Raw genomic sequence first — 25,459 nt, forward strand, 5'->3', positions numbered from 1 at the left:
AGTATTCAGATGGCACTGTGACCCAATTTGAGGAATAATTAAGATAATTAATTTTATTAATTTTTAGTTATTTTATTTTTAAATTTAGTTAATTTGGGGGGAGTTGAGAATTCTTTGTTTATCTCATTCTTGGTCCCGTTACATACAGAAGCATCCCCTGGAGTTTCAAGACCAGGAGGAAGGGCCAGCGCCAGGGAGAGAAAAGGGTGGCTGGCAGTGCTGGCGCTGGAGTCCTGGGGAGGGTCCCCTTCCTCTCAGGGTGCGACTGGACAGGTGCAGCTGCAGGATTTCCTCCACTAGCTTCAGGTACTCAGCTGTCTGCTTCACACCCTCCCAGCGGGCAGGGGATGGGTCACTGGGAACTCCCTGAAGCAGGGTGTGCAGCCATCCTAGTAGCCCTGCGGAGCTGCAGGGTAGGCCCCTGCCTTCGTCAAGCAGGGCCTGGGTGATGAGCTTGGTGGCTGCCTCAGATAGGCAGGAGGCAGGGCCTCCGTCCTCTTCCTCCTCCTCCTCCTGCCCTCCTGGCTCCTGAGGTTCCTGGTCTGGCCTTCCGGGCTCTGCCTGCATCACTGCCAGCCCACCTATGTGGGTAGGAGTGGGCCCTGCATCTTCCTCCTTGGAGAAGGGGTCGAAGAGAGCAAGCTCAGCCTCAGTGACGGGGGCCTGCAGTAGGGGCCTGCATATCCGCTCCGGGCTCCCACAGTTCAAAAGCAGATGCAGGGCTGGATGGCGGGGGTCCGCTGGTACCTCCAACTCCTCGAGGCCCCTCCTTTCTGCCAGGAGTGGTTGGTGCAACCAGGGTCATCAGGCAGCTGCAGGGGCTTGTCAGAAGGCAGTGTGGGGATCAGAGGGAGTGACAGGATGTGCAGGTCCCTGGACACCTTAGAGGGCGGTGTCACCTCCCCACGCCAGAAGAACTCCTTGAGTTGGGGGCTGTTGTTGGGGGCGGGGATGTGCATGGTGAGTGAAGTCCTCAGTCCCCTGTCACCGCTCCCGCGTCACTGAGGTTTCCCACCAGCCAAAGCCTGGGGTGTAGGGGACCAGAGAGCTCCTGGAGGTGAGGAAGAGAAAGCGGGGGTGTGGGTCAGGTCTCCACGCAGCTTGTGGAAGTGTCTGTACCGCAGACAGCGTTAGGACTTTGCATCTCATCCTTTTCAGATAAGGGTGAGAATGAATATCTTCCTTTGTATGAACTATAGTTGCCTTTCGTTAGACGGAAACATAGAGTTCTATTTCTTGTGTGAGCATTCAGATATGTACAGAAGGGTGTGTATGGCTGCTGAGTAGCCAACGGAGTTACTACTAGCTAGTTACTAAGCTATTATCTCTTAGCTCTAAGCCCTCTCTTCTAGTCTCTGCTTCGTGATGCTAATTTTGAGACTTTTCAAACCGTGTTTCTGTTTGCCAGCTGCTCCCCGCTCCGTTCTGCTAATAGGGGGCACTACTGAAAGCCTGTGAGGCTGGAAGGGAAGAAGGGCTTGCTCCTTCCTGTTTGCCCCCGAGAACTTCTTGACTTCTTCCTGTGCCAGTGAGTGTCCCCTTATTCTCGCCTCTTCACCCTGGCAAGGCAGTTTACATGTGTAGCAGCAGCTGAATCCAGTTTGCAGTTTCCCCGCTATTTGCAGAGCCAGCCTCTTCATGCCCGCTCTGAGACATTCCTGCCACCTGGTAGGCCCCTTCCTCAGAAGGCTGGGTTTCAGCTCCAGGGAGCCCCTCCTGAGCTTCCAAGCTCTAACAGTTTCGACCACTTCTCTCTTGTTCCCTGAACATTGGTTTGCTAGCTCCGTGCTATCTTAGTCTACTGTTTCCCTTTTCTGTCACCAAGTTAACAGTTCTTCCTTCCTGGTTTCCAGTCCTTGATGTCAATTTCTTTCTGGTGTGGGACTTCCCTTTCTATCCAAGATGGACCAACAGAGCCTCGCTTTCACTTCTCAACTGTGTCAAAAGTTCAGCAATAGCCAAAACAAAATCAATGAACCACTGCAGTAGTAATTAGTAAAAGTTTGTTGTGCACATACCAAAAAGACTGTTCTTGAACGGGGAGCACTCCAACCAAACATGGAATGACACTCAGGGTTATATTGTTGTAAAGCAGCTTATATAGCGAGGAGGCATTTACTGCTTATTCAGTAATAGATGTCAGAAGGCTGTAACAAGGATTGGTTATAATTTTAGAACTTTCTTAAATGATGGGGAATTGGTCAATGGTTACCTTCTGTCAACCTTGGAAAACAGTTTAAGTTTTGCTTAGGATTTCCAGAGGCTAAACAAGACATTACTCAGGTCAGATTAGTCTTGCATAATAAGCTAAATTAAGCTTTGTTTGTATGACTAAACTGTTTTGTCTGCTCAGGGAATTTTCAAAGCTGCTGTCCATTTGTGCTTGATTTTAACACCTGAAACAATCAAAAAAATCCAGACAAGATATATGAACAATGGTTTTCCAGACACTAAAAATCCAGGAACGCAGGACAGTTATGGCTGAGAGAAGGGAAACGGTGGAGGCAAGCCGTGTGACGGCCCTGCTCATGGCCTGGAGAAGGTTTTCAGGCTGTGGGGCAGGGCGAGGAACCCAGGCAGAAATAAGCTGCAGAAATGAGCTTCAGGAATGGAGTTGAGGGTAAGCCCAGGTGGCTACAGGTGGCAGAGCAGAGCACTGGCGAGGAGAGAACACTTCTTTAAAAGGCATACAGAGAAGGGCTGGCCCCGTGGCCGAGTGGTTAAGTTCGTGCACTTGGCTGCAGGCGGCCCAGGCTTTCGTCGGTTCGAATCCTGGGCGCGGACATGGCACTGCTCATCAGGCCATGCTGAGGCGGCGTCCCACATACCACAACTACAAGGACCCACAACGAAGAATATACAACTGTGTACCAGGGGGCTTTGGGGAGAAAAAGGAAAAAAAATAAAATCTTTAAGGAAAAAAAAGAGACATACAGAGAATGAAAAGCCATGGTCTGGGAGAAAATGTTTGCAAATCCTGTATCTGATCAAGGACTTATAAAGAATATGCAATGAACTCTCAAAGCTCAATAATAAGAAAACAGTCCAAGAAAAAATAGGCAAAAGATTTGAACAGGGGCCGGCCTGTGGCCGAGTGGTTAAGTTTGTGCACTCCGCTTCGGTGGCCCAGGGTTTCGCCGGTTGGGATCCCGGGCACAGATATGTCACCACTCATCAGGCCATGCTGGGGTAGCGTTCCACATAGCACAACCAGAGGCACTCACAACTAGAATATACAGCTATGTAGCGGGGGGCTTTGGGGAGAAGAAGGAGGAAAAAAAAAAGATTTGAACAGACATTTCACCAAAAAATAGATACAGATGATGTCAAACAGCATGTGAAACGATGCTCAACATCAGCAGTCATTCAGGAAAGGCAAATTGGAAGTACGGTGAGATACCATAACGCACCTATATTAGAAACTCTAAAATTTAAAAACTGATCATACTAAGGTTGGTGAGGATGCAGCGGAACTGGCCCTCTCATACTCTGCTGGTGGGAATGTCAAGTGGTACTTTGGAAAAACAGTTTGGCAGTTTAACACGTTAAACATTTATCTCCCATGTGACCCAGGCATCCCACCACTAGGTGTTTACCCAAGAGAAATCAAAGTGTATTTCCATACAGAGGCTCACACAGGAATGTTCGTAGCAGCTTTATTTGTAATAAACAAAAGCTAGAAACAACCCAAGTGTCCATCCACAGGCTGACGAATAAACAATATGTGGTATATACATAGAATGGAACACTATTCAGAAATAAAAAGGAATGAATTATTGAAACAAGCAAAAAGTAGATAAAGTTTAAAATAATTATTCTGAATGAAAGAATCCAGACAAAAAAGGAGTACATACTGTATGTTATCATTTATTTAAAATTCTAGAAAATGCAAACTAATATATAGGGATAGAAAGCAGATCTGCAGTTGCTTGGAGAAGGGAGACGTCAACAAGGGCACAGGAGAGGGATTGCAAACGGATTACTTTTGGGGGGTGATAGCTATGTTTATTATCTTGATTGTGGTGATGGTTTCATAAGTATATACTTGTCAAAACTTAAATTGTATACTTTAAACGTGTAATTTACTGTATATGTTATACCTCAATAAAAGTGTTAAAAATTAGAATGTGTTAGGGTGAGGCTGGTAAGACAAAACTGCACAGACATTCCTTTTGGCAGCTAATAAACATATTTCTCTCCTACTTCTCCTGCCTTGGAATCACTCTCACTGGAGTAGCTCTCACCCTGAGGCAAGCCGTGGCCAGCTGTGACTCCTGGGGAAGATTGTTACTTCCTACTGTGGCTCATATATGTGTAGACAAGAAGGAGTAGAGTTGAGAGTCACCATCTTGAAATGGAGAAAGAGCAAAGGAGTAATGGGATCACTGCCTGGCCAGGGCCCAAGAGTGAGTGAGATTACTGGCTATTCTCTCACTCCATTATCATATGAGGAGGGGGGAATGAAAAAAAATATGGCTAACAAGACTTGGAAGCAACCTAGGTGCCCATCAAGGGAAGAATGGATAAAGATGATGTGGTATATATACACAATGGAATACCACTCAGCCACAAAAAAAGGATGAAATCCGGCCATTTGTAACGACATAGATGGAGCTTGAGGGTATTATGTTGAGTGAAATAAGTCACAGGGAGAAAGTAAAATACCATATGATCTCACTCATAAGTAGAAGATAATGACAAGCAAACACATAGGGACAAAGATTGGAGTGGTGGTTACCTGAGGGGAAGGGGGGAGTGAGGAGGGTGAAAGGGGTCACTAGGCGCATGTGTATGGTGATAGATGGTAATTAGTCTTTGGGTGGTGAACATGATTTAATCTACACAGAAACTGAAATATAATGATGTACACCTGAAATTTGCATAATGTTATAAACCAATGTTACCACAATAAAAAATCCCCCACAAAATTTAGATGCATGCAGAAATCAGAAAAAAAAATATACAGCTGAAATTTATGCACATGTAGCTTGGGAACAATCAGAAACAGAACAAGTGACATGCTGAAAAAGGCATAATTGTAGCCTTGTGGAGACAGAAGGAGGTATGCTAACATGCCCCAGCATCGGTGCAGTGGTGGCAGGACAGAGGGACACATGCTTCCTTGTATGACTCTTTCACTTCCATGTATCAGAAGTCTTCTTATAATCAAGGTCAATTTCATAAAGAACAGTGCAAGTGAGAATTTCTGGTGGAATATTTAAAGACCTAAGGAGAATGGGCTTCATGGTTCACCAAGACCCATTGAGACAGTGGTTTTGTCTATGGAAAGCAAGGACCATCTTGTCCTCCCACTTGTCATTACCACATGCTGGGATTATTGGTATGGGGGATGCTGTATGTGTGTGTGTGTGTGTGTGTGTGTGTGTGTGTGTGTGTGAAGAGAGACTATATAAAGGGGTTAGAAACATAAAGAGATAAGAGAAATTACGAGAAGTAAAGTGACAACAGTCAGGTCTCTGTTTTTTTTTCAAATTAGAAAAAGCCTTACCATTTTAAAAAATTATCTTTTTTGTCAAATAATAGCAATATTAAAGGAAAACAATTTTGTAATTCACAATTTCACCACCTTAACAAGTATTTTCACTACTTTGCATCCTCTTCCAGGGATTTGTCCATATGGCTGAATATTTTTACCTAGAAGTTGTGATATAATTTTGCACTCAGACTTTTTCACTGAACATCTTAACGTCGAACATATCTTTGCTGCTTTTTAAAATATTCTTTGAGAAAATACACTTCCTTAGAAGACAGAATTAGACCTATAACAGCCACTTAGGAGATTAAAAGCAGACACTGAAAAGAATTTCACCTTAGCAAGAGTAGCTAAAAACAGAAATTCTTATTTTTTTTTTAAATTGACATATTATATTCGTTTCAGGTGTACAACATAATGATTCAGTATTTGTATATATTGCAAAACGCTCACTACAATAGCCTAGTGAACATCTGTCACCATACATAGTTACAAAAATTTTTTTCTTGTGACGAGGACTTTTAAGATTTACTCTTAGCAACTTTCAAATAGGCAATACAGTATTATTAACTATAGTCACCATGCTGTAAATTACATCACCGTGACTTATTATTTTATAACTAGCAGTTTGTACCTTTTGACCCCCTTCACCCATTTTATTTTACCCATCTCCCAACTCCTGCCTCTGGCAACCACCAATCTGTTCTCTAAATCTATGAGCTTTTTTCCTTTTTTAAGATTTTGCATTATAAGTGAGACCATACAATATTTGTCTTTCTCTATCTGACTTAATGCACTGAACAAAATGCCCTCAAGGTCCATCCACGTTGTCGCAAATGGCAAGATTTTATTTATTTTTATGGCTGAATAATATCCCATTGTATATATATACTCCACATTTTCTTTCTCCATTCATCCATAGATAGACATTTAGATTGTTTGCATATCTTGGCTATTGTAAATAATGTTGCAATGAACACGGGGGTGCAGATAATTTTTGAGTTAGTGTTTTCTTTTTCTTGAGATAAATACCCAGAAGTGGAATTGCTAGATCACATCGTAGTTCTATTTTTAGTTCTTGAGGAACCTCCATACTGTTTTCCATAGTGGTTGCACCAATTTACTTTCCCACCAACAATGCCCGAGTTCCCTTTTCTCCACATCCCGGCCAACACTTGTTATTTCTTGTCTTTTCGGTAATAGCCATTCTAACACGTGTGAGGTGATACCTCATTGTTGTTTTGATTTGCATTTCCCTGGTGATAAGTGATGTTGAGTACCTTTGCATGTACCTATTGGCCATCTGTATGCCTTTGGAAAAATGTCTATTCAGATCTCTTGACCATTTTTTAATGGGATTTTTTTTGTTATTGAGTTCTATGAGTTCTTTATATATTTTGGATATTAGCCCCTTATCAGATATATGATTTGCAAATATTTTCTCCCATTCAGTAGGTTGCCTTTTCACTTTGTTGATGGTTTCTTTGCTGTGCAGAAGCTTTTTAGTTTGATGTAGTCCTATTTGTTTATTTTTGCTTTTGTTGTCTTTGCTTTTGGAGTCAGATCAAAAACATCCTCACCAAGACCAATGTCAAGGAGCTTACTGCTTCTGTTTTCTTCTAGTTTTATGATTTCAGGCCTTACATTCAAGTCTTTCATCCGTTTCTGAGTTAATTTTTGTTTATGGTGTAAGATAACGATCTACTTTCATTCTTTTGCGTGTGGCCATTCAGTTTTCCTAACACCATTTATTGAAGAGACTGTCCTTTCCCCATGGTATAGTCTTGTCTTCTTTGTTGTAAATTAATTGACCATATATGCATGGGTTTATTTCTGGGCTCTCAATTTTTTCCAACTGATCTGTGTGTCTGTTTTATGCCAATACCATACTGCTTTGATTACTATAGCTTTGTAGCATAGTTGGATATCAGGGAGTGTGATGCCTCCAGCTTTGTTCTTCTTTCTCAAGATTGCTTTGGCTATTTAGCGTCTTTTGTGGTTCCATACAAATTTTAGGATTGTTTGTTTTATTTTTGTGAAAAATGGTATTGAAATTTTGATAGGGATCACATTGAATCTGCTGATTGCTTTGGGTAAGGCTTAGCATTTGGAAAGAATAATGAAGTACTGGAAATTCAGTGGTCAGAGATGCTTCATTTACTGTCTCTGATTTTTTTTTTTGGTCAAGAACTGGTAATATCATTATTAGCAGGGATAGACTTTAAAAAATCACATGAAAAGAATATTATATCATTGGACTCCTTTGTGAGAAGATCAGGTTATGAATCCCAAACGACAGCACAACTATTACTGATGTGTAGAATTTTGACTTTTAAAAAAATGCTTGAGAGCAAAATCACCTGCGCTATCTATACCATGTTAGTGTCCATGACCAGAAACAAACAGATGAACAATGAAAGCATCATCAAAATTTCACTAATAGGATACATAAATCAAAACAGCATATGAGACAATCCACATTTAAGTTGGAAATTTTTTGGTCTGACTCCATGAATTTATGAATTGGGATGAGTTGTGGAAGGCAAGGAGAAGACATCTTAAAAAATGTGTCTGGGATGGTTTCAAAGACTTGCATAAATTAACACCTGGGAAATGCCTTGGAGTGTTGCAGAGTATAAGTAGGAAAGTATCTATATATTCACAAAGCTTGAAAGGTTGGTAATTATAGCATTTCCACTTTATGTGAGATGGGTAATTTCTGTTCATCAAAATAGTATATATTTAATCATAGATTAAAATATCAGAATGCATAGAAATAGCATTTTAACCAATAATCTCATTTCACTTTTTTTCTTTTTTCTGATTATAGAGAGGAAATACTCAAGTTTTAAAGGGCAAGGTATATGGTGGACATTTCCTATTATTTTGGCCACTCAGTATGTGAAATCACTTCCTATGTTAGAATTCCTTACTTTTGTATCAAGGTGCTGGAGGCTGAAAAATCCCAGATGCTTGTTGTCCCCGCTTCTTTGTAGTTAATATGCACACATATGACCTGGGCGCCACCGTTCAGATCCACCTGCACCAGATTTTGACTTAGAAGATAGTAACAGAAAAGAGAACAAGCAACAACATCCCCAAAGCAAAAATAACTAAATCTAGAAATGAAGTGCTTTTTCTCTCTTTGGAAGAATCAACTGTAGTGGTTGTTGGAAAAACCACTAAAAAAGTGGCTTCTGGTGTAGAACTAGCAGCAGTGTTATGTGAGGGGGGGCACAGCTTTAAGATCTGACTCCTTGCTGAGGGCTACTTAATACTTTTAATCAACTTATCTAATTAAAAAAAGCTAGTAACTGCTCATTATGCAAAACTTAAAGAATACAGAAAAGGTCAATGTGTGTGTGCTTCCATATGTATGTACATATGTGTATACATGCACACATACACGTAGCAGTTTCTTCATAAAATTGGGGTCATACCATAAAGTTTTGTTCCTACTCTTTTAATGCTATTTTCTATGCTATTCTTTTTTTTTTTTTGGGTACCAAATTACTTTATTTGAAGGAATGGTACAAATCCAAGAACTTAAGTAGATGTTTTGGTACAACTTATAGAAAAGGTAAAGGTAACCCCAACATGCATGCACGGCCTCAGTGGATCAGGGAAGTCACCTGGTGGCTGGGGGAAGCTGGCTTGAGACTTAGCTCTCGTCACACTCTCCCAGGGTGTGCTTGTCAAAGAGATACTCTGCCATGCCAGATTCGGGGGCCCCCATCCTGCGCAGGTTGGTTTACGTGGTCACCCAATTCTTTGATGGCTTTCACCTGCTCATTCAGGTAATGAGTCTCGAGGAAGTCACACAAGTGGGGGTCATTTTTGTCAGTGGCCAGTTTGTGCAGTTCCAATAGTGACTCATTCACATTTTCTTCCAAGTGTAATGCACACTCCATTGCCTTCAGCCCATTCTCCCAGTCATCCTGGTCTGGTTTCTTGATGTCCTGAAGGAAGACCCGGCCGCCTCGTTGGTTCTGCAGCTTCATCAGTTTCTCAGCATGTTCCCTCTCCTCATGAGATTGGTGAAGAAAATATTTGGCAAAGTTCTTCAAAGCCACATCATCGCGATCAAAATAGAAAGACATGGACAGGTACACACAGGAGGCGTGGAGCTCCAGGTTGATCTGATGGTTGATGGCGGCCTCCTAGTCCTGGTGGTAGTTCTGGCCCACCTGCGAGGGGAACGCGGTCGTCATGGCGGACGGCTGAGGAGAGGAGAAGACGGCGGCGGGGCGGCGCTGGAGCGGCGGCGGGAGCCTTGCGGCCGGCCGAGGGCGCTGTGAGGAGGTGAAGGAGGGCTGACTCTGGGTGGCCGGCCGGGGCGGGGAGCGAGCGCCGGGTTCCCGTTCAAGCACTGTCGAAGCAGGAAACCGCGGCAACTCCAACGAAGACCGTTTCTATGCTATTCTTTAACAATACAATTCTAAATAGCTACATCATTTAACTGTTCTTCTGTTGAATATTTGAGTCTACACTATTTTGCTTCATAATGCTTCAAAGAATATTCCTGTATATAAATTTTGACTAGATCTCTGCTTATTGCTTTAGGATAAATTCCTAGATAGCAGGTTACTAATTCAGTGAAATTTGAATGTTTTAAAGGCTCTTCATACAGTTGTAAAATTTCTCTCCAGAGGTGGCTGACCCACTTGAATCTCTAATGGGTCTTGACTATAAAGCATTGACATATAACTTTTATAAAAGTAGAATGTCAGGCCTGAAAACATTTTTTGTAACAATGAATATAGTACCTGTTATAAGAGTGTATGCTACTTGCCTTGACACGGTGATAAGCATTAGAGACATTATCACATTTAATCCCCACAATGACAGTTTTTGTTGGTACTTTCAGCCTCATCAATAAAATGGGGGACAATGGCCAAATACCTTACTTAAGGTCACACAACTCATAAAATAGGGACCTAGGAATCAAGCATTGGTTCTGTGATTTCAAAGTTCATTTTCTTTCCCCTATATCATTGCAGCCCAAGAATTCAAATCATTTTTGAGTTTTGAAATGAACACTCGGGAGGAAGTAAGTACGGGTAAGTCGGAAGTAGTAGAAAGGAGGCGAGAAGCAGTTAAAAAACATATTGTCTTAGTTAAGAGAATTCACAAACTTACAAAATACAGTGTTAGCAGGGCATTGTAACCACTGAGTATTTATTAAAAGCTGGGGTGCACCAGGCACAATTCTTGTCTAGTAGGCTAACAAATACAAATGATGTAACCAATTCATTTATTAGCTTATTTGATTAAACAAAATACATTTCATAGAAATGATTATAAAATGCATTGCAGATAGAAATGGAGTATCTTTTGTATTACAGATCTTATGGTACCTAAGTAATTATTAATAAAAACCAGCCAATCCATATGGTAAATAGAAGTTAGCAAACCACCAGTTATTTATTTTAGTCAGCAAAAGAGAAAGGCATGCCATCATCATGCTGACATGGGTTTCAGCACTTAATAGAGACATCTTGTTTCAAAACTAACATTGTCCACCTATAATCTTAAAAATTCAGTGTTTTTCATCTTGTATCAAATCACCAGTATACTTTTTTGGTTTAAAGATTAGTTTTGCTTTCAAAGTAAGTTTAATTTAGTACTTTGTCCCATGTCTCAACAGATTTTTGACCTGGGGTGGGTGAGAATCAGTCCAATTAAGTATTAGTTGGAGGAACAACACAAAACATAAATGGGGCAGTTTAATCCACTTTGCCTGATATTCTTGCCAGTACTCAATTGAGAAGTTAAGATACATAGCTGATTTAAACCAAAACATAACAGCAGAAGAAAGAAAGGAAAAAAAAACAATAGACAAAATGTTGGTGTTAAATGTTTGAAGCAAGTCTGTCCATTAGAGCTATTTATGGCCTTTTTGGAGAGTCATGGCCAATTCTTTAAAGGACCACATCAAGCTGGTTGGCACATGATATATCCCTTAGTTTGAACGCTGGTTAAGAGGAGAGTAAAGGAGAGAAAAGGAGGGTGGGGAGGACTAAAAAAGCATGAAGTGGAGTGTGTTTGCTGACATGGTCACAATAACCATCCAACCACAATTATCCAAGAGAGAGTCCACCAGGCCCTTCCCGAGACCTCCAGAGATGGGTCTGTTTTCTTCGGGCAGCAGCACTGAAACTTCCTCAGAGAGCCAAGGTCAACTTTTATTGCACAGGAACCAAAATTATTCCCCTTCCCCCCATTCCTGAGCCGGAGACCTCGGAGCACAAACATGGCTGGGCATGCCCGTCCACTCGCTCCTCTGGCCAGCAGGGAACGCTCCATCGCAACACCTTGGAGCACCTTCTTTAAAGGGAAGCGCGAGGTATTGTGTTGGCCCAAGCAATCTGGTGTATCAGTCACCGTTCTCAAGCAGCTTTTGTAAGTTGTTTTGTATCTTGAAATAATAAGAGAGAAGCTCCTGTTATTAAATAGAATGGAGTGTATTAAGGGCATGTTTGCTACGGCCTATATAATGCTTGAGGTTAATCTATTCTACCTTGAATAAAAAGCTACACGTGTTAAATTTAGATCAGGCAAGTAAATGCTTTTTAATGGACTAGAACTCGGTTTGACAATCCACTTTAAAATGAAAAAAGATAAGGCTAAAAAAGAAAGAGGGGTGCGAAGATGAAAATGTCAGTAGAGACCAAGAGAAATCAGATGGAAGAAAAAGAACGAGAGCATGAACTCCAGGTGTAACCCAAATGCATTCAGAGACGATGGGAAACTGGTCTTTATGAGCCCATGTGATGGTCCGAATCAGACAAACACCACATAATAATGTTTAACCCTCCTCTTAGATACAATACAACATTTCCCAGAGGATTGAATTTCACAGAGACAGGGGCCATGCCCTGTCTCTGGCTCTCAAGACTACAGTGCAGTGTTGGACATAAAACGTGCTCAGTACGTGTTTGTTGAGTAAATGAACTTTAAAGAATTCAGAGCAAGGAATTCTCAACAGCCAATACTGTGATGAGAGCATAGAGCCCTGTGGAACAAAAGAGACAGACTATATTCTTCTTTTGGAAGAACAGTCTGTGATGTCTTACAGGCACACACAGGGTAAGCGAAGAGGAGGGATCCAGTGTCTCTGCCAGGAACTTCCCACGTGCTCACCTTAACCACACACCACCACACAGAGGCACGTTTCACATGCGAGACTGAGGGCCAGAGAGGCTATATGACAAGACTAGTTACACAGATAGTAAGTGGCAGAGTAGGGATAAGAAGAGAGGTTTGACTCCAAAATTTATGCTCTTTCTTCTACACTGCTCCACCATTAATGCCATTTCCAGTACTAAGAAAAAGTGTTCACTTCTTTACCCATAAAAAGCATTGCCTTCATTCCCACATTCCTACTTCATGTCTTCCCTACCTATCCCCCAGGACCAAAGATAAATGGAAAAGTAGGAGTCAGAAGGTAGAAAAAAAATGAAACAAAGGACTGATATCGGAAAAATAATAAAACACATCTACAAAGACAAAAAAACCCAAAAGGAAAACAAAGGAGGTAAATGGGCAATTTACGGAAGAAAATCCAAATGGCCAATAAGTATATGAAAAGATGTTCAAATGCAGCAGTAACTGGGAAAATGCAAATACAGACCATAATGGGACCTGATTTCATGCTCTTAGACTGGCAGTAGGAGGCCAGAAGGGACTAAGTTGGGGTCAGTGGAAAGAGAACTTGAGGAGCCATTTGAAGACAGATTGCATAGGACTTGTCAACTAATTAGGCAGTGACAAGTGAGGAAGGAGTTAAACATTCTTCTTAGATTTCCACCAAGGATGCCTGAAAGGGCAGTGATGCCATGAACAGAAATCAGGGAGTCACAGTAGGGAGGATCAGGAGGCTTAGACATGGCCAGTCCCTGAAGGAGAGTGGGAAGGAATTGCCGGTACTGAGTAAAAAGAGCTGAGACATGGCTCCAACCTTCCCACAGCATGTAGCTGCTATTCCACCACCAGGCTGTGCTGCATTATCGCCGGCTGCCTCTGAGGGGGCAGAGCAATCACGAGGAATCTGGGTGTGGCCTGGTAACTGCTTTTATGCTTAGGCTCCTTCGACCAATGTGTGCAGCTTATAACATTTTAGAACTTCAATAAATGCATTTTGACCCTATGTCCACTTTTTACTGCCTCTGCTTTGGGACATGGCTTTCTATTGGTACTTTAGGCCTCCTAGCTGAGTAGCTGGGCTCTATCTGAAGCCCTGTACCAGATACGGCCAGCTGTCCGCCTCTTGTGGACAAGCGTGCTATTTCTCTGTCCCTCATTACAGAAAGTGGTGTCTTAGCCAGGGCTGGCAGGAGAGTGGGAAGAAATGCACAAGAGGGCAGTGGGATTCTGTGTGATTCTAGTCCAAAGAAGACTACTATATGCCAGAGTGAACAAAACAGAAAACAAATACCACCCCATTCTCTACGTCAGCGTGGAAGCCAAACATCTGTAAGCATTTCATTACAAAAAAAATTAATAATAATAATTTATCTTCAATTGTCAGTGACTAACATTTAGGAAGGAAAACAATTCTGGTTGCTACACCAGACCATCTCTAGGTTGATTTTGGATTTAAAAGAGAAAGTTTCCAAGTTTGCCCATAGATACAATGATTCAATAGTAATTATCTGTCATGCCTTGGCGTAGACCAGAAGTTTGGAAACTCTTTTGCTCTCAATACTTCCTTCAGTGGTTAAATGCTAGATAACGTTTAGTATAGCAAAATGAACAGAATTTGACTACTTTGTATTTCATGTTTCTTTCCAAGTAAGCACCAGTGCCCAATTATGGAAAGCCGCCGGATACTGGGCGTTTGTGGTAGCAGTTTGAATTGGACACTTCACTCCAAACCTATCCTTAAGGATTAGGGTAAAAGCAAAGTATCAGATGGGAGCGGATAGACATGTTGAAAGGAGAAGTAAGAAATATTAACCAGGTTTCACTTTGGGCTATTTCTGGCGTGCCTACCTTCTTCTCCTTGTTCATCCTTCTATTGACTTCTACATAAACCACAAGCCTAAGGACATATTTGCCCTAAAGTTGCCCCACAGGAAGATACTTTTAGAGGTAAAGAATATCAGCGGCCTTGTCAGCAAAGCTGAAGGTTGGGTTCTGAGGAGCAGGAAGGCAAAGGGCTCCTACGCACACCTTTGGAGTCAGATAGACCGGCTTTAAATTCCAGGTCTGCCAACTTTCTAGGTGTGTCTCCTTGAGCAAGTTAATTTGAAACTTTGATTCTTCGTCTGTCCGATGGAAACAATGACATCTATCTCCCAGGGCTGTAATAGACACTGAATGCAATATTGTATGTCTGGCAACAATCAGCCTGGGTGGAGCTGGGCTCTATTCTCTGGTCGGGACACTCCCTACAGTGTCCCTCCACTGAGCCCCGTGTCAGTGGGCACTTAGCATTGGGCCCTATGGTACAGACATATTTCTAACCGAGGTGGAAAACCAGAAGACAGAGCAACAAGGAAAATAAGATTAAAATCTATTTCTTTGTGGAAATAAAAAACATCCTTTCACATTTACAATGCAATCCCCTGGCTGGGCCTGGTCACTGAGGTTGCCTGCTGCACGCCGAAGGTGTTTTAGTGTGTAACCCCGATCATGGCGACTCACAAGCACTACTTTGACTGCCCCCAAACACGGGAAAGAAGTCAGTCACCTTTTCCAACTTCATTATGTTAGCCGTAAGCTCTTGGCAGAGGACTTCCACGTTTAATTGTACTTGTGACCCCAGGCCGGATGGTGCCGTCTGTCTGTAAGAGCAAAGAGAAAAATTATTGTGGGCTGGAATGGCAAAGATAGAAGTGGAATGAACATGTTTTAAATCTACTTGAACAGAAAACTAGGTTATAACAGAAGAGAGGGAGCATTTAACTTGTTAACCTCAGCATGGCCCTCCAGTAATCCACAGCCCCAGACTAAGATGTGTACGGGACTAATTCTTAACAGCTCAGCTGGAAATCTCTTAAGCTATTTTTGTTTAAGTGGCTGTGTCGTGCCTCAGCTTTCAAACAAAAGTGAGACAATTCTTCTCAAGCACACGGTTTCTTCTATTAACCCCTAATGTCCCCTGTCCCCACTACTGCATAAATTTGTGAGAATTATTGCTCTTCTCCGTCACATACATATTCTTTATGGGAGAAGGAACCATTTACACTAGAACTTTCAGAATGATTAGGAATGTCTTTGACCAAATTTCAGTTGAAATGTGAGACTTCTGTGGTTTTCTTTGAGTCTTGCCATACAAATGTAACTGCTCTTGTCTTAAAATGTAACAGATGTAGTCAGTATTTATTTGACTATTGCAGTCACTAAATATTTGACTATTTACAGCATGGGCTCTTACTCTGGAGTGCACTGGGGCCCTATACCAGCTAAAACTGTAGGAAATTTAGAGATGTTATGTACACTTTGCTGGAGAGCTGGTCTAAAACTGTTTATGAGAGTTTCATGTTAAGTTTAAGAACCATAGCTTTGTGTCTCCTCAATAGCTCTTGGCTGTAATTTAATTTTAACCATTAAGTTTTTAGATGGCAATGACTGTTCTAATTTATTTTATGTAGGATTCATTTTTGAGATGTAGGCACTGGGTTAAGTATTGATGATTATCTAAATATTAAGAAAGCAATCAGATGTTTTTCATTTACTAGTACCAAAAGATTATTTTTAATTGAGGTCACATTGGTTTATAACGTTATATAAATTTCAGGTGTACATCATTAAATTTCAACTTCTGTATAGACTACATTGCGTTCACCACCAAGAGTCTAGTTTTTATCCGTCACCATACATATGTGCCCCTTCACATCTTTTGCCCTCCCCTCTTATCTTCCCCTCGGGTAACCACCAATCTGTTCTCCTTATCTTATGTCCTTGCTTGTTTGTTTATATTCCAAACATGAGTGAAATCATACAGTATTTAGCTTTGTCCATCTGACATATTTCGTTTGGCCTAAGACCCTCAAGGTCCATCCACGTTGTGACAAATGGCAAGATTTCATCTTTTTCTTTTGGTGAGGAAGATTGGCCCTGAGCTAACATCTGTTGCTAACTTCCCCTTTTTGCTTGAAGAAGATTGTCCCCAAGCTGACATCTATGCTAATCTTCCTCCACTTTGTATGTGGGATGCCGTCACAGCATGGCTTGACAAGTGGTGTGTATGTCCGAGCCTGGGATCTGAACCTGTGAATCCCAGACAGCCGAAGTGGAGCACATGAACTTAGCCACTATGCCACTGGGTCAGCCCCAAGATTCTATCTTTTTTATGGCCGAGTAGTATTCCATTGTGTATATATACCATATCTTCTTTATCCATTCATCCATAGATGGGCACTTAGGTTGTTTCCAAGTCTTGGCTATTGTGAATAATGCTGCAATGAAGACAGGGAGGATATATCTTTTTGAATTAGTATTTTTGTGTTCTTTGGATAAATACCCATAAGTGGAATTGCTGGATCATAGGGTGCTTCTAGTCTTAATTTTTTGAGGAATCTCTATACTGTTTTCCATAGTGGCTATACGAATTTACATTCTCATCAGCAATGTATAAAAGTTCCCTTTTTTCCATATCTTCTCCAACACTTGTTATTCCTTGTCTTTTTAATAATAGCCATTCTGATGGGTGTGAGATAACATCACATTGTAGTTTTGATTTGCATTTCCCTAATAATTAGTGATGCTGAAGATCTTTTCATGTGCCTGTTTGCCATTTGTATATCTTCTTTGGAAAAATGACTGTTTATATCCTCTGCCCATTTTTTAATTGGGTTGTTTGCTTTTTTGTTGTTGACTGTATGATTTCTTTAGATATTTTGGATATTAACCCCTTATCAGATATATGACTTGCAAATATCTTCTTCTAATCAGTAGGTTTTTTGGTTTTGTTGATGGTTTCCTTTGTTTTGCAGAAGCTTTTTTAGTTTGATGCAGTCCCATTTATTTTTTCTTTTGTTTCCCTTGCCTGAGTAGACGTGGTATTTGAAAAGATACTGCTAAGTTTGATGTCCTAGAATCTACTGCCTATAATTTCTTCTAGGAGTTTTATGATTTCAGGTCTTACCTGCAAGTCTTTAATCCATTTTCAGTTAATTTTTGTGTATGGTATAAGTTAATGGTCTACTTTCATTCTTTTGCATGTGGCTGTCCAGTTTTCCCAACACCATTTATTGAAGAGACTTTCTTTTTCTCCATTGTATGTTCTTGGCTCCTTTGTTGAAGATTAGCTGTCTGTAGATGAGTGGGTTTATTTCTGGGATTTCAATTATGTTCCATTGATCTCTGTGTCTGTTTTTCTGCCAGTACCATGCTGTATTGATTACTATAGTTTTGTAGTGTACTTTGAAATCAGGTAATACGATATCTCCAGCTATGTTCCTTTTTCTCAGGATTGCTTTGGCTATTTGGGGTGTTTTGCTGTTCCATATAAATTTTAGGATTCTTTGTTCTATTTCTGAAAAATGTCACTGGGATTTTGATAAGGATAGCATTGAACCTGTAGATTGTTTTACGTAATATGGACATTTTAATTATGTTAGTTCTTCCAATCCAGGAGCATGGAATATCTTTCCATTTCTTTATGTCTTCTTCAATTTCTTTCAGCAATGTCTTATAGTTTTCAGTGTATAGGTCTTTCACCTCCTTGCTTAAGTTTATTCCTAGGTATTTTATTCTTTTTGTTGTGATTGTAAATGGGACTGTATTCTTGATTTCTCTTTCTGCTAGTTTGTTGATAGTATACAGAAACACAACTGTTTTTGTATGTTCATTTTTGAACCCTGTAACTTTACTGTATTCATTTATTATTTCTAATAGTTTTCTGGCAGATTCTTTAGGGTTTTCTGCATACAAAATCATGTCATCACAAATAGTAACAGTTTTATTGTTAGAATGAATATTCCATTTGCCTTCTGTTAGTGGAATTTTCCCTTCATCATCACCAAGTTAATTAAATGATAACAGGCTAAGAGGTACATTTTCCTGATAAAATCAGCCCCTTCTACCATAGTTAACAATAACAGTTTGCAACAATGTAGAGTCACCTGCTAGTTCTAAGTATATTAACATTTTGAGCAAGATGGGAGAGTAAGGGCATAAAATCTATTCCAAACCATTCATTAGGCTCATGTATTATTGGTTCAAATGTTTATTTATGGTTCAAAAATAATCTGTATGCCAGCATATGCAGAAGCCACAGAATAAGACTTTTTTTTTATTAAGGTTATAAAAGTTAACATCCTTGTGAAATTACAGTTGTACATTATTATTAGTCATGTTGTAGGTACACCACTTCACCCCTAGTGCCCTCCCCCACCCCCCTTCCCCCTGCCAACCATTGATCAGTTCTCTTTGTCCATAGGTTAACTACCACCTATGAGTGGAGTCATGCCAAGTTCGTCTTTCTCTGTCTGGCTTATTTCACTCAACATAATATTCTCAAGGTCTATCCATGTTGTTGTGAATGGGACAACTTTGTCCTTTTTTATGGCTGAGTAGTATTCCATTGTATAAATATACCACAACTTCTTTATCCAATCATCAGTTGCTGGGCACTTAGGTTGGTTCCATGACTTGGCTATTGTGAATAATGCTGCAATGAAGATAGGGGTGCATAGAGCTTCTGAAATTGCTGATTTCAGGTTCTTAGGATATATAACCAGTAGTGGGATGGCTGGGTCATAAGGTATTTCTATTCTTAACTTTTTGAGGAATCTCCATACTGTTTTCCATAGTGGCTGCACCAGTTTGCATTCCCACCAGCAGTGTATGAGGGTTCCCTTTTCTCCACAGCCTCTCCAACATTTGTCACTCTTGGTTTTGGATATTTTTGCCATTCTAACAGGTGTAAGATGATATCTTAGTGTAGTTTTGATTTGCATTTCCCTGATGATTAGTGATGATGAGCACCTTTTCATGTGTCTATTGGCCATCCGTATATCTTCTTTGGAGAAATGTCTGTTCATGTCCCCTGCCCATTTTGTAATTGGGTTATTTGATTTTTTATTGTTGAGTTGTGTGAGTTCTTTGTATATTATGGAGATTAACCCTTTGTCGGATAAATAACTTGTGAATATTTTTTCCCACTTAGTGGGCTGTTTTTTTGTTTCAATCCTGTTTTCCCTTGCCCTGAAGAAGCTCTTTAGCCTGATGAAGTCCCATTTGTTTATTCTTTCTATTGTTTCCCTCATGTGAGGGGTTATGGTGTCTGAAAAAATTCTTTTGAAGCTGATGTCAAAGTGTGTGCTGTCTCTTCTAGCAGACTTATTGTTTCAGGCCTAATCTTTAGGTCTTTGATCCATTTTGAGTTTATTTTAGTAAATGGTGAAAAAGAATGGTTGATTTTCATTCTTTTACATGTGGCTGTCCAGTTTTCCCAGCACCATTTGTTGAAGAGACTTTCTTTCCTCCATTGTAGGCCCTCAGCTCCTTTGTCAAAGATTAGCTGTCCATAGATGTGTGGTTTTATTTCTGGGCTTTCAATTCTGTTCCATTGATCTGTGCATCTGTTTTTGTACCAGTACCATGCTGTTTTGATTACTGTGGCTTTGTAGTATGTTTTGAAGTCAGGGATTGTGATGCCTCCAGCTTTGTTCTTCTTTCTCAGGATTGCTTTAGCAATTCGGGGTCTTTTGTTCCCCCATATGAATTTTTGGATTCTTTGTTCGATTTCTGTAAAGAATGACATTGGAATTCTGATTGGGATAGAGTTGAATCTGTATATTGCTTTAGGTAGTATGGACATTTTAACTATGTTTATTCTTCCAATCCATGTGCATGGAATGTCTTTCCATCTCTTTATGTCGTCGTCAATTTCTTTCAAGAAGGTCTTGTAGTTTTCGTTGTATAGATCTTTCACTTCCTTGGTTAAATTTATCCCAAGGTATTTTATTCTTTTTGTTGCTATCGTGAATGGGATTGAGTTCTTGAGATCTTTTTCTGTTAGTTCATTGTTAGCATATAGAAATGCTACTGATTTATGTATGTTGATTTTATACCGTGCAACTTTGCTGTAGTTGTTGATTGTTTCTAATAGTTTTTGTATGGATTCTTTGGGGTTTTCTATATATAAGATCATATCGTCTGCAAACAGCGAGAGTTTTACTTCTTCGTTGCCTATTTGGATTCCTTTTATTTCTTTTTCCTGCCGAATAGCTCTGGCCAACACCTCCAGTACTATGTTGAATAGGAGTGGTGAAAGTGGGCACCCTTGTCTTGTTCCTGTTCTGAGAGGGATGGGTTTCAGTTTTTGTCCATTGAGTATGATCTTGGCTGTGGGTTTGTCATATATGGCCTTTATTATGTTGAGGTACTTTCCTTATACACCTATTTTATTGAGGGTTTTTATCATAAATGGATGTTGGATCTTGTCGAATGCTTTCTCTGCATCTATTGAGATGATCATGTGGTTTTTGTTTCTCATATTGTTAATGTAGTGAATCACGTTGATTGACTTGCGGATGTTGAACCATCCCTGTGTCCCTGGTATAAATCCCACTTGATCATGGTGTATAATCTTTTTGATATATTGCTATATTCGGTCCACAGAATAAGACTTTTAGGTAGTTGTTAGAGCACAAAGAAAGGCCCTAGAATGGTATAGCAGAATAGTTCTCAAAGTGTGGACCTCAGGCCAACACCACCACCATCACCTGGGCAACTGATAGAAATGCAAATTCTCAGGCCCTACTCCAGATCTATAGTGTCAGAACCTCTGGGGATGGGCCCACAGTCTGTGTTAACAAGCCTTCCAGATGATTCCGATGCACACTGAAAATAGCCTGACCCAATTCCAGGCTTTTCCTCACAACCAAGGGAATCACTGGTAGAATGGGAAGCCTTTGGTCTTTGTAGTCATGTAGACCTGCATTTGAATCCTGAATCTGTTACAAACTGTAAGACATTAAGCTAATTATTTCTCTGAGTCTCAGTTTTCTCATCTGTAAAACAGGAATAATAGCCAACTTATAAGGTTATGGTGAAGATACAATGACAGAAAATTGTTTGTATTTGTGCATGTATGTATCTATTCTAGTAGAGTCTCTAGCATGTGGTATGTACTCTGTAAAGGAATATCTCTACTTTTAAAACTTGGGCTAGGGGGCTGGCCCCGTGGCCGAGTGGTTAAGTTTGCATGCTCTGCTGCCGAGGCCCAGGGTTTTGCCAGTTCGGATCATGGGCGTGGACATGGCACCGCTCATCAGGCCATGTCGAGGTGGCGTCCCACATGCCACAACTAGAAGGACCTGCAACTAGAATATACAATTATGTACTGGGGGCTTTGAAGAAAAAAAAGAAAAAAGAAAATCTTTAAAACTTGGGCTAAAAGTATGCTTTTAACATGGAATAATTTATTTTATTTTACTTTTCAGGCAATGTGTCAAAATCTTCACGTAAATAGGTTTAAAGGAAAGACGTCTATATCAATAGATTTCAATAGGTCAGGTATGTTAAAAATGACAATGATGGAAAATCACAGACACATTCAACTAATTACTAGTCATATGGATCTTTATAGTTGTCAGGAGTTTTGTAAATAAATGAATTAATTTAAAGAGTTATACATAATGAAATGTGCCAATTTATTTTAATTGCTTCTTTTCTATGAATGTCTTGACTCACTACCATTATACGAAGATAAACTTGAATATTTTATTAAATGGGCCAAGGTCATAACTGGGTCTTAGGATAACAGAACAAGACAATGTAAAATTAGGCTTGTTTCTTGCCTTATCCCTGGTGACACTATAGCAACTCAAGAAGGTGCAGAGTCAGGTCATTCAGTTCTAGGACTTTCCTCCTCTTTCCTTCCCATATAGACACTTAACAAAATTTCTCATCCAGAATGTGTCCTCAATTAACGTTTGCTACGAAGGATGCTAAGCTCAGGTCAAACATACTAATCTGAAGAGCAAGCAGATGATAGCACTGGAGGGAACTGTCTTACTCAGTATGATGGGTGTCCACGACGGAGGTTAGTGACCCCAGCCGCTCCTCCAGAGTATTAATTCTGTATCTCATGTAGAAGGTCGAGATGATTAGTGCACAGACACTGGAAAGGGATAAAAGAGAAATTCTCAGTGGGTTAATAGCCAGGACCGGATGTTCATAAATAAACTCAGAGGCAATGCTGTACGTATGAAGCAAGGTATTTTCCAAAATAACTTGGTTCAAGAGACTTTAGAAAGTGTTTTTTTCAACAGGCTGATGCTTGTCACAAAACTTTAGAACTGGAAGGATATTTAAAGTCCTCTAGCCCAAGTCCCTCAATTTACAAACAATGGCCATTCTAATAGGATCACTCAAGGCCAGCCAAGGTAGATTACCAAGCCAGTGCTTCTCCTCCCACGAGCTACTGTCTCCCTGGCTAGAAGGGCCTTGCCAGGGAGCGTCCAGTCTTGTTCTCTGGTGACTCACAAATTCCCTGCTTTATCTGGAAACCAAACTGGGCACATCCTCCTTGGTTGTGAGGAACAGCCTAGAACTGGGTCAGGCTATTTTCAGAAGAATAACTGGTTACAGACTGGAAGCTGAGGGGGGAAGTTAAAAAAGTCAATGCCTAAGTTTTCAGCAAAGGAGATGACATTTTAAAGTTGTTTTGGTCTCTATCCAGAGAACATGGGAGAGATGGAAAAATAAACAAGGACAAAGATGCTTCAAATTCACAGAACAATTTCCCAAGTAAGAGTATCCACTCAGAACTTAGTCCTCTGCTAGATCTGGCACAGTTTGCTTTTCCTTCGTCCCTTCTCACTATTTATTTAAATAAGAAGGGGATGAATGTGAAAATATAAACTAAGTCTAAGAAAAAAACGTTGAAGTAGGAGACAAAAATTGTCAAAGAAAAGACTTGGGTTACATTAGAGACCACTCAGATTTACAGTGCCTCTTTGCAACACGAAGACATCATTCCTTTGGTGAACTGAGTCATTTTCTTAAGTCTCTCATAGTAAATTCATTTACTTACACAATTGCATAGAATATAAGAATATGGTGGAGAGTCGGATATTTCTGAGACTTTACTTTGTTTACAATTCCAATGGTTTCTGACTGACCTGTTGGGTGGAAAACAAAAAGTGACTCTTTTGAAACCACAACACACCTCCTCCATCCAGCAATATTCCTATGGAGAAGAAGTACTTGAGAGAGAGAATTATTCCCAGGTAATATAAGTCAGACAAAATACCAAATGAAGTCTTCAGGTTGCAGCTACAATTCCTTCCAACATGTTTCATTCAATACGTATTTGCTGAGAGCCTTCTCTGTGTCAAGCACTGCGAAGGACTGAATGGTGAACAATACAGACACCTACCTTGATCTCATACCAGTTATTAGATTAGTAAATAAGACATAATTAAATAATGACTTCCACTGGTAATTTTTGAATCATAATCTCAAAGTAGTCTGAATAATGAAGGGACCTCCATGAAGGCTATTCACCTTTCTATCCCCCACAGTAAAGGAGAGAACTGGGTACTGTTTGATGAATGACTAAATGAATTAATATGCAAAGACCTACTGCAGAAAGGAAGGGGAGGGAACATGAAAGGCAGTCGTAAAGTGAAACGCGAGGATCCTTTAAAAGTTACGAACAGATGTAAAATAGTCCATTTGTTACCATGTGCCGGGAGACTCTTGGCTTTTCCTTCCGGCACTCTGTTCACGTGGGCATCCGCCCGGGCTGGTTTTGCTTCTCCCTTGGAGACATTCAGCACCATCTGGGATTCTGTCACGTGGAAATCTATCAAGCCACAACAGGACTGGGTAAGTTTTCTCCCCACTGCATTTAAAAACATAGGAGTCACCAAAGCAAACCAATCCCTTAATAGGCCTAATGTCCAAGAATATACATGGATCGTCCCCCAAGCTGGTTGAGTGGTCAGGGATTGAAATCCAGTGCTCAAGCAAATAACTAATAAAATGCTATAAGGACAGTCTGTCCTTAGCCCACTGACTCATGGGGACAATTGAGCTATAACAATGAATAATATTACTGAAAGAAGAAGTAAGAAAATATTACATGTTTCTCTCTTTTATCCACCCCAATATTTAAGAGACATTTGTTAAATGTGTATAAAGGGAAATGGATTTTCACCACGTAGGTAATTCCCTTTCCTTGAACTTTCAAACTACCCTTTCTTCAGAGTCCCTTCTTAATTGTTAACTAGGAAGACAAGGTGGGGTTTTTTGTTGTTGTTGTTGTTGTTTTGAGGGATAAGGATATTTTGTGGAAAATGAAATTTTAGTACAGATACAAAAATTTCCCAGACCTCGAGAGTTCTCAGATTCAGGAGTCTGAGAACCAGAACTGCTGTATCCTTCCATGTCTTGCTGTCGATGTCGAACCACTCCATCCAGGTCTGAGAATTCATCGTTGAAATCCTGAAGGGAAATCATGAAATGAAGAGAGGTCAATTTTCCCTTATTAAACAGGCAGGCCTTGTAACCCCCTGCCCTTTCGCTCAGGCCTGATCTATAAAATAGGGAGAAGGAGGAAGGATTACCCCACACTTCTGGGATTTTCCCAGCAGATCACACAGTATCTGGTTATTGAAACACATTTTTCTGGGCAGCTAGAATTCTTTCAACAGTGGCCAACTTGTTTGAAACAACGAACATCTAGAAAAAAACTGGAATGCTGATGATTGAAAAGCTTCCAGGGTAAAGCTGGAGAAGCCTCATCGTTATCACTTCGTAATTAGAAAAAGTGACTGAAATTGGACCCATGTGAGAGAAAAAAGTAGATAGAAAGTTCTAAATGCAGAGAGGAAGGTATTCTTACATTATAGTTTAAAAAAAGGTATTGGAAACAGAAAAGGGAAAATGGGTTTGGCAAATGAGACACTGAAGGGAAAGTTTTGGCTTTTTTCCTTCCCTCGACCAAATCAAAATAGGGTCAGTGATAAAACATTTAAATTACAGAAGGAGGATAGGAGT

At 40.4% G+C, this 25,459-nt stretch overlaps 1 protein-coding gene and 2 pseudogenes across 9 annotated transcripts in view; all 3 read right to left on the minus strand.

Moving 5' to 3' along the window:
- GRAMD2B (GRAM domain containing 2B) overlaps positions 1 to 25,459 on the minus strand; it is a 129,952-nt gene that overhangs the window by 15,985 nt on the left and 88,508 nt on the right. For 3 of the 9 annotated variants that reach the window (XM_070569369.1, XM_070569371.1, XM_070569373.1), the window contains 6 exons: positions 24,793 to 24,904; positions 24,141 to 24,263; positions 23,490 to 23,577; positions 22,470 to 22,574; positions 15,189 to 15,282; positions 10,645 to 11,912 (listed from right to left, as the gene is read on the minus strand). In XM_070569369.1, the coding sequence (XP_070425470.1) occupies positions 11,871 to 11,912; positions 15,189 to 15,282; positions 22,470 to 22,574; positions 23,490 to 23,577; positions 24,141 to 24,263; positions 24,793 to 24,904 (564 nt within the window). In that variant the 3' untranslated portion in view covers positions 10,645 to 11,870. Of the gene's footprint in view, positions 1 to 10,644; positions 11,937 to 15,188; positions 15,283 to 22,469; positions 22,575 to 23,489; positions 23,578 to 24,140; positions 24,264 to 24,792; positions 24,905 to 25,459 lie in introns of those variants that run through there. The other 6 variants (XM_070569368.1, XM_070569370.1, XM_070569372.1 and 3 more) reach the window with 2 other exon arrangements.
- LOC103557454 (sorting nexin-15 pseudogene) lies at positions 27 to 1,082 on the minus strand (annotated as a pseudogene).
- On the minus strand, positions 8,979 to 9,869 carry LOC103557500 (ferritin heavy chain pseudogene; annotated as a pseudogene).

Source organism: Equus przewalskii, chromosome 13 (assembly GCF_037783145.1).
Source record: "Equus przewalskii isolate Varuska chromosome 13, EquPr2, whole genome shotgun sequence".
Lineage (NCBI taxonomy): Eukaryota > Metazoa > Chordata > Mammalia > Perissodactyla > Equidae > Equus > Equus przewalskii.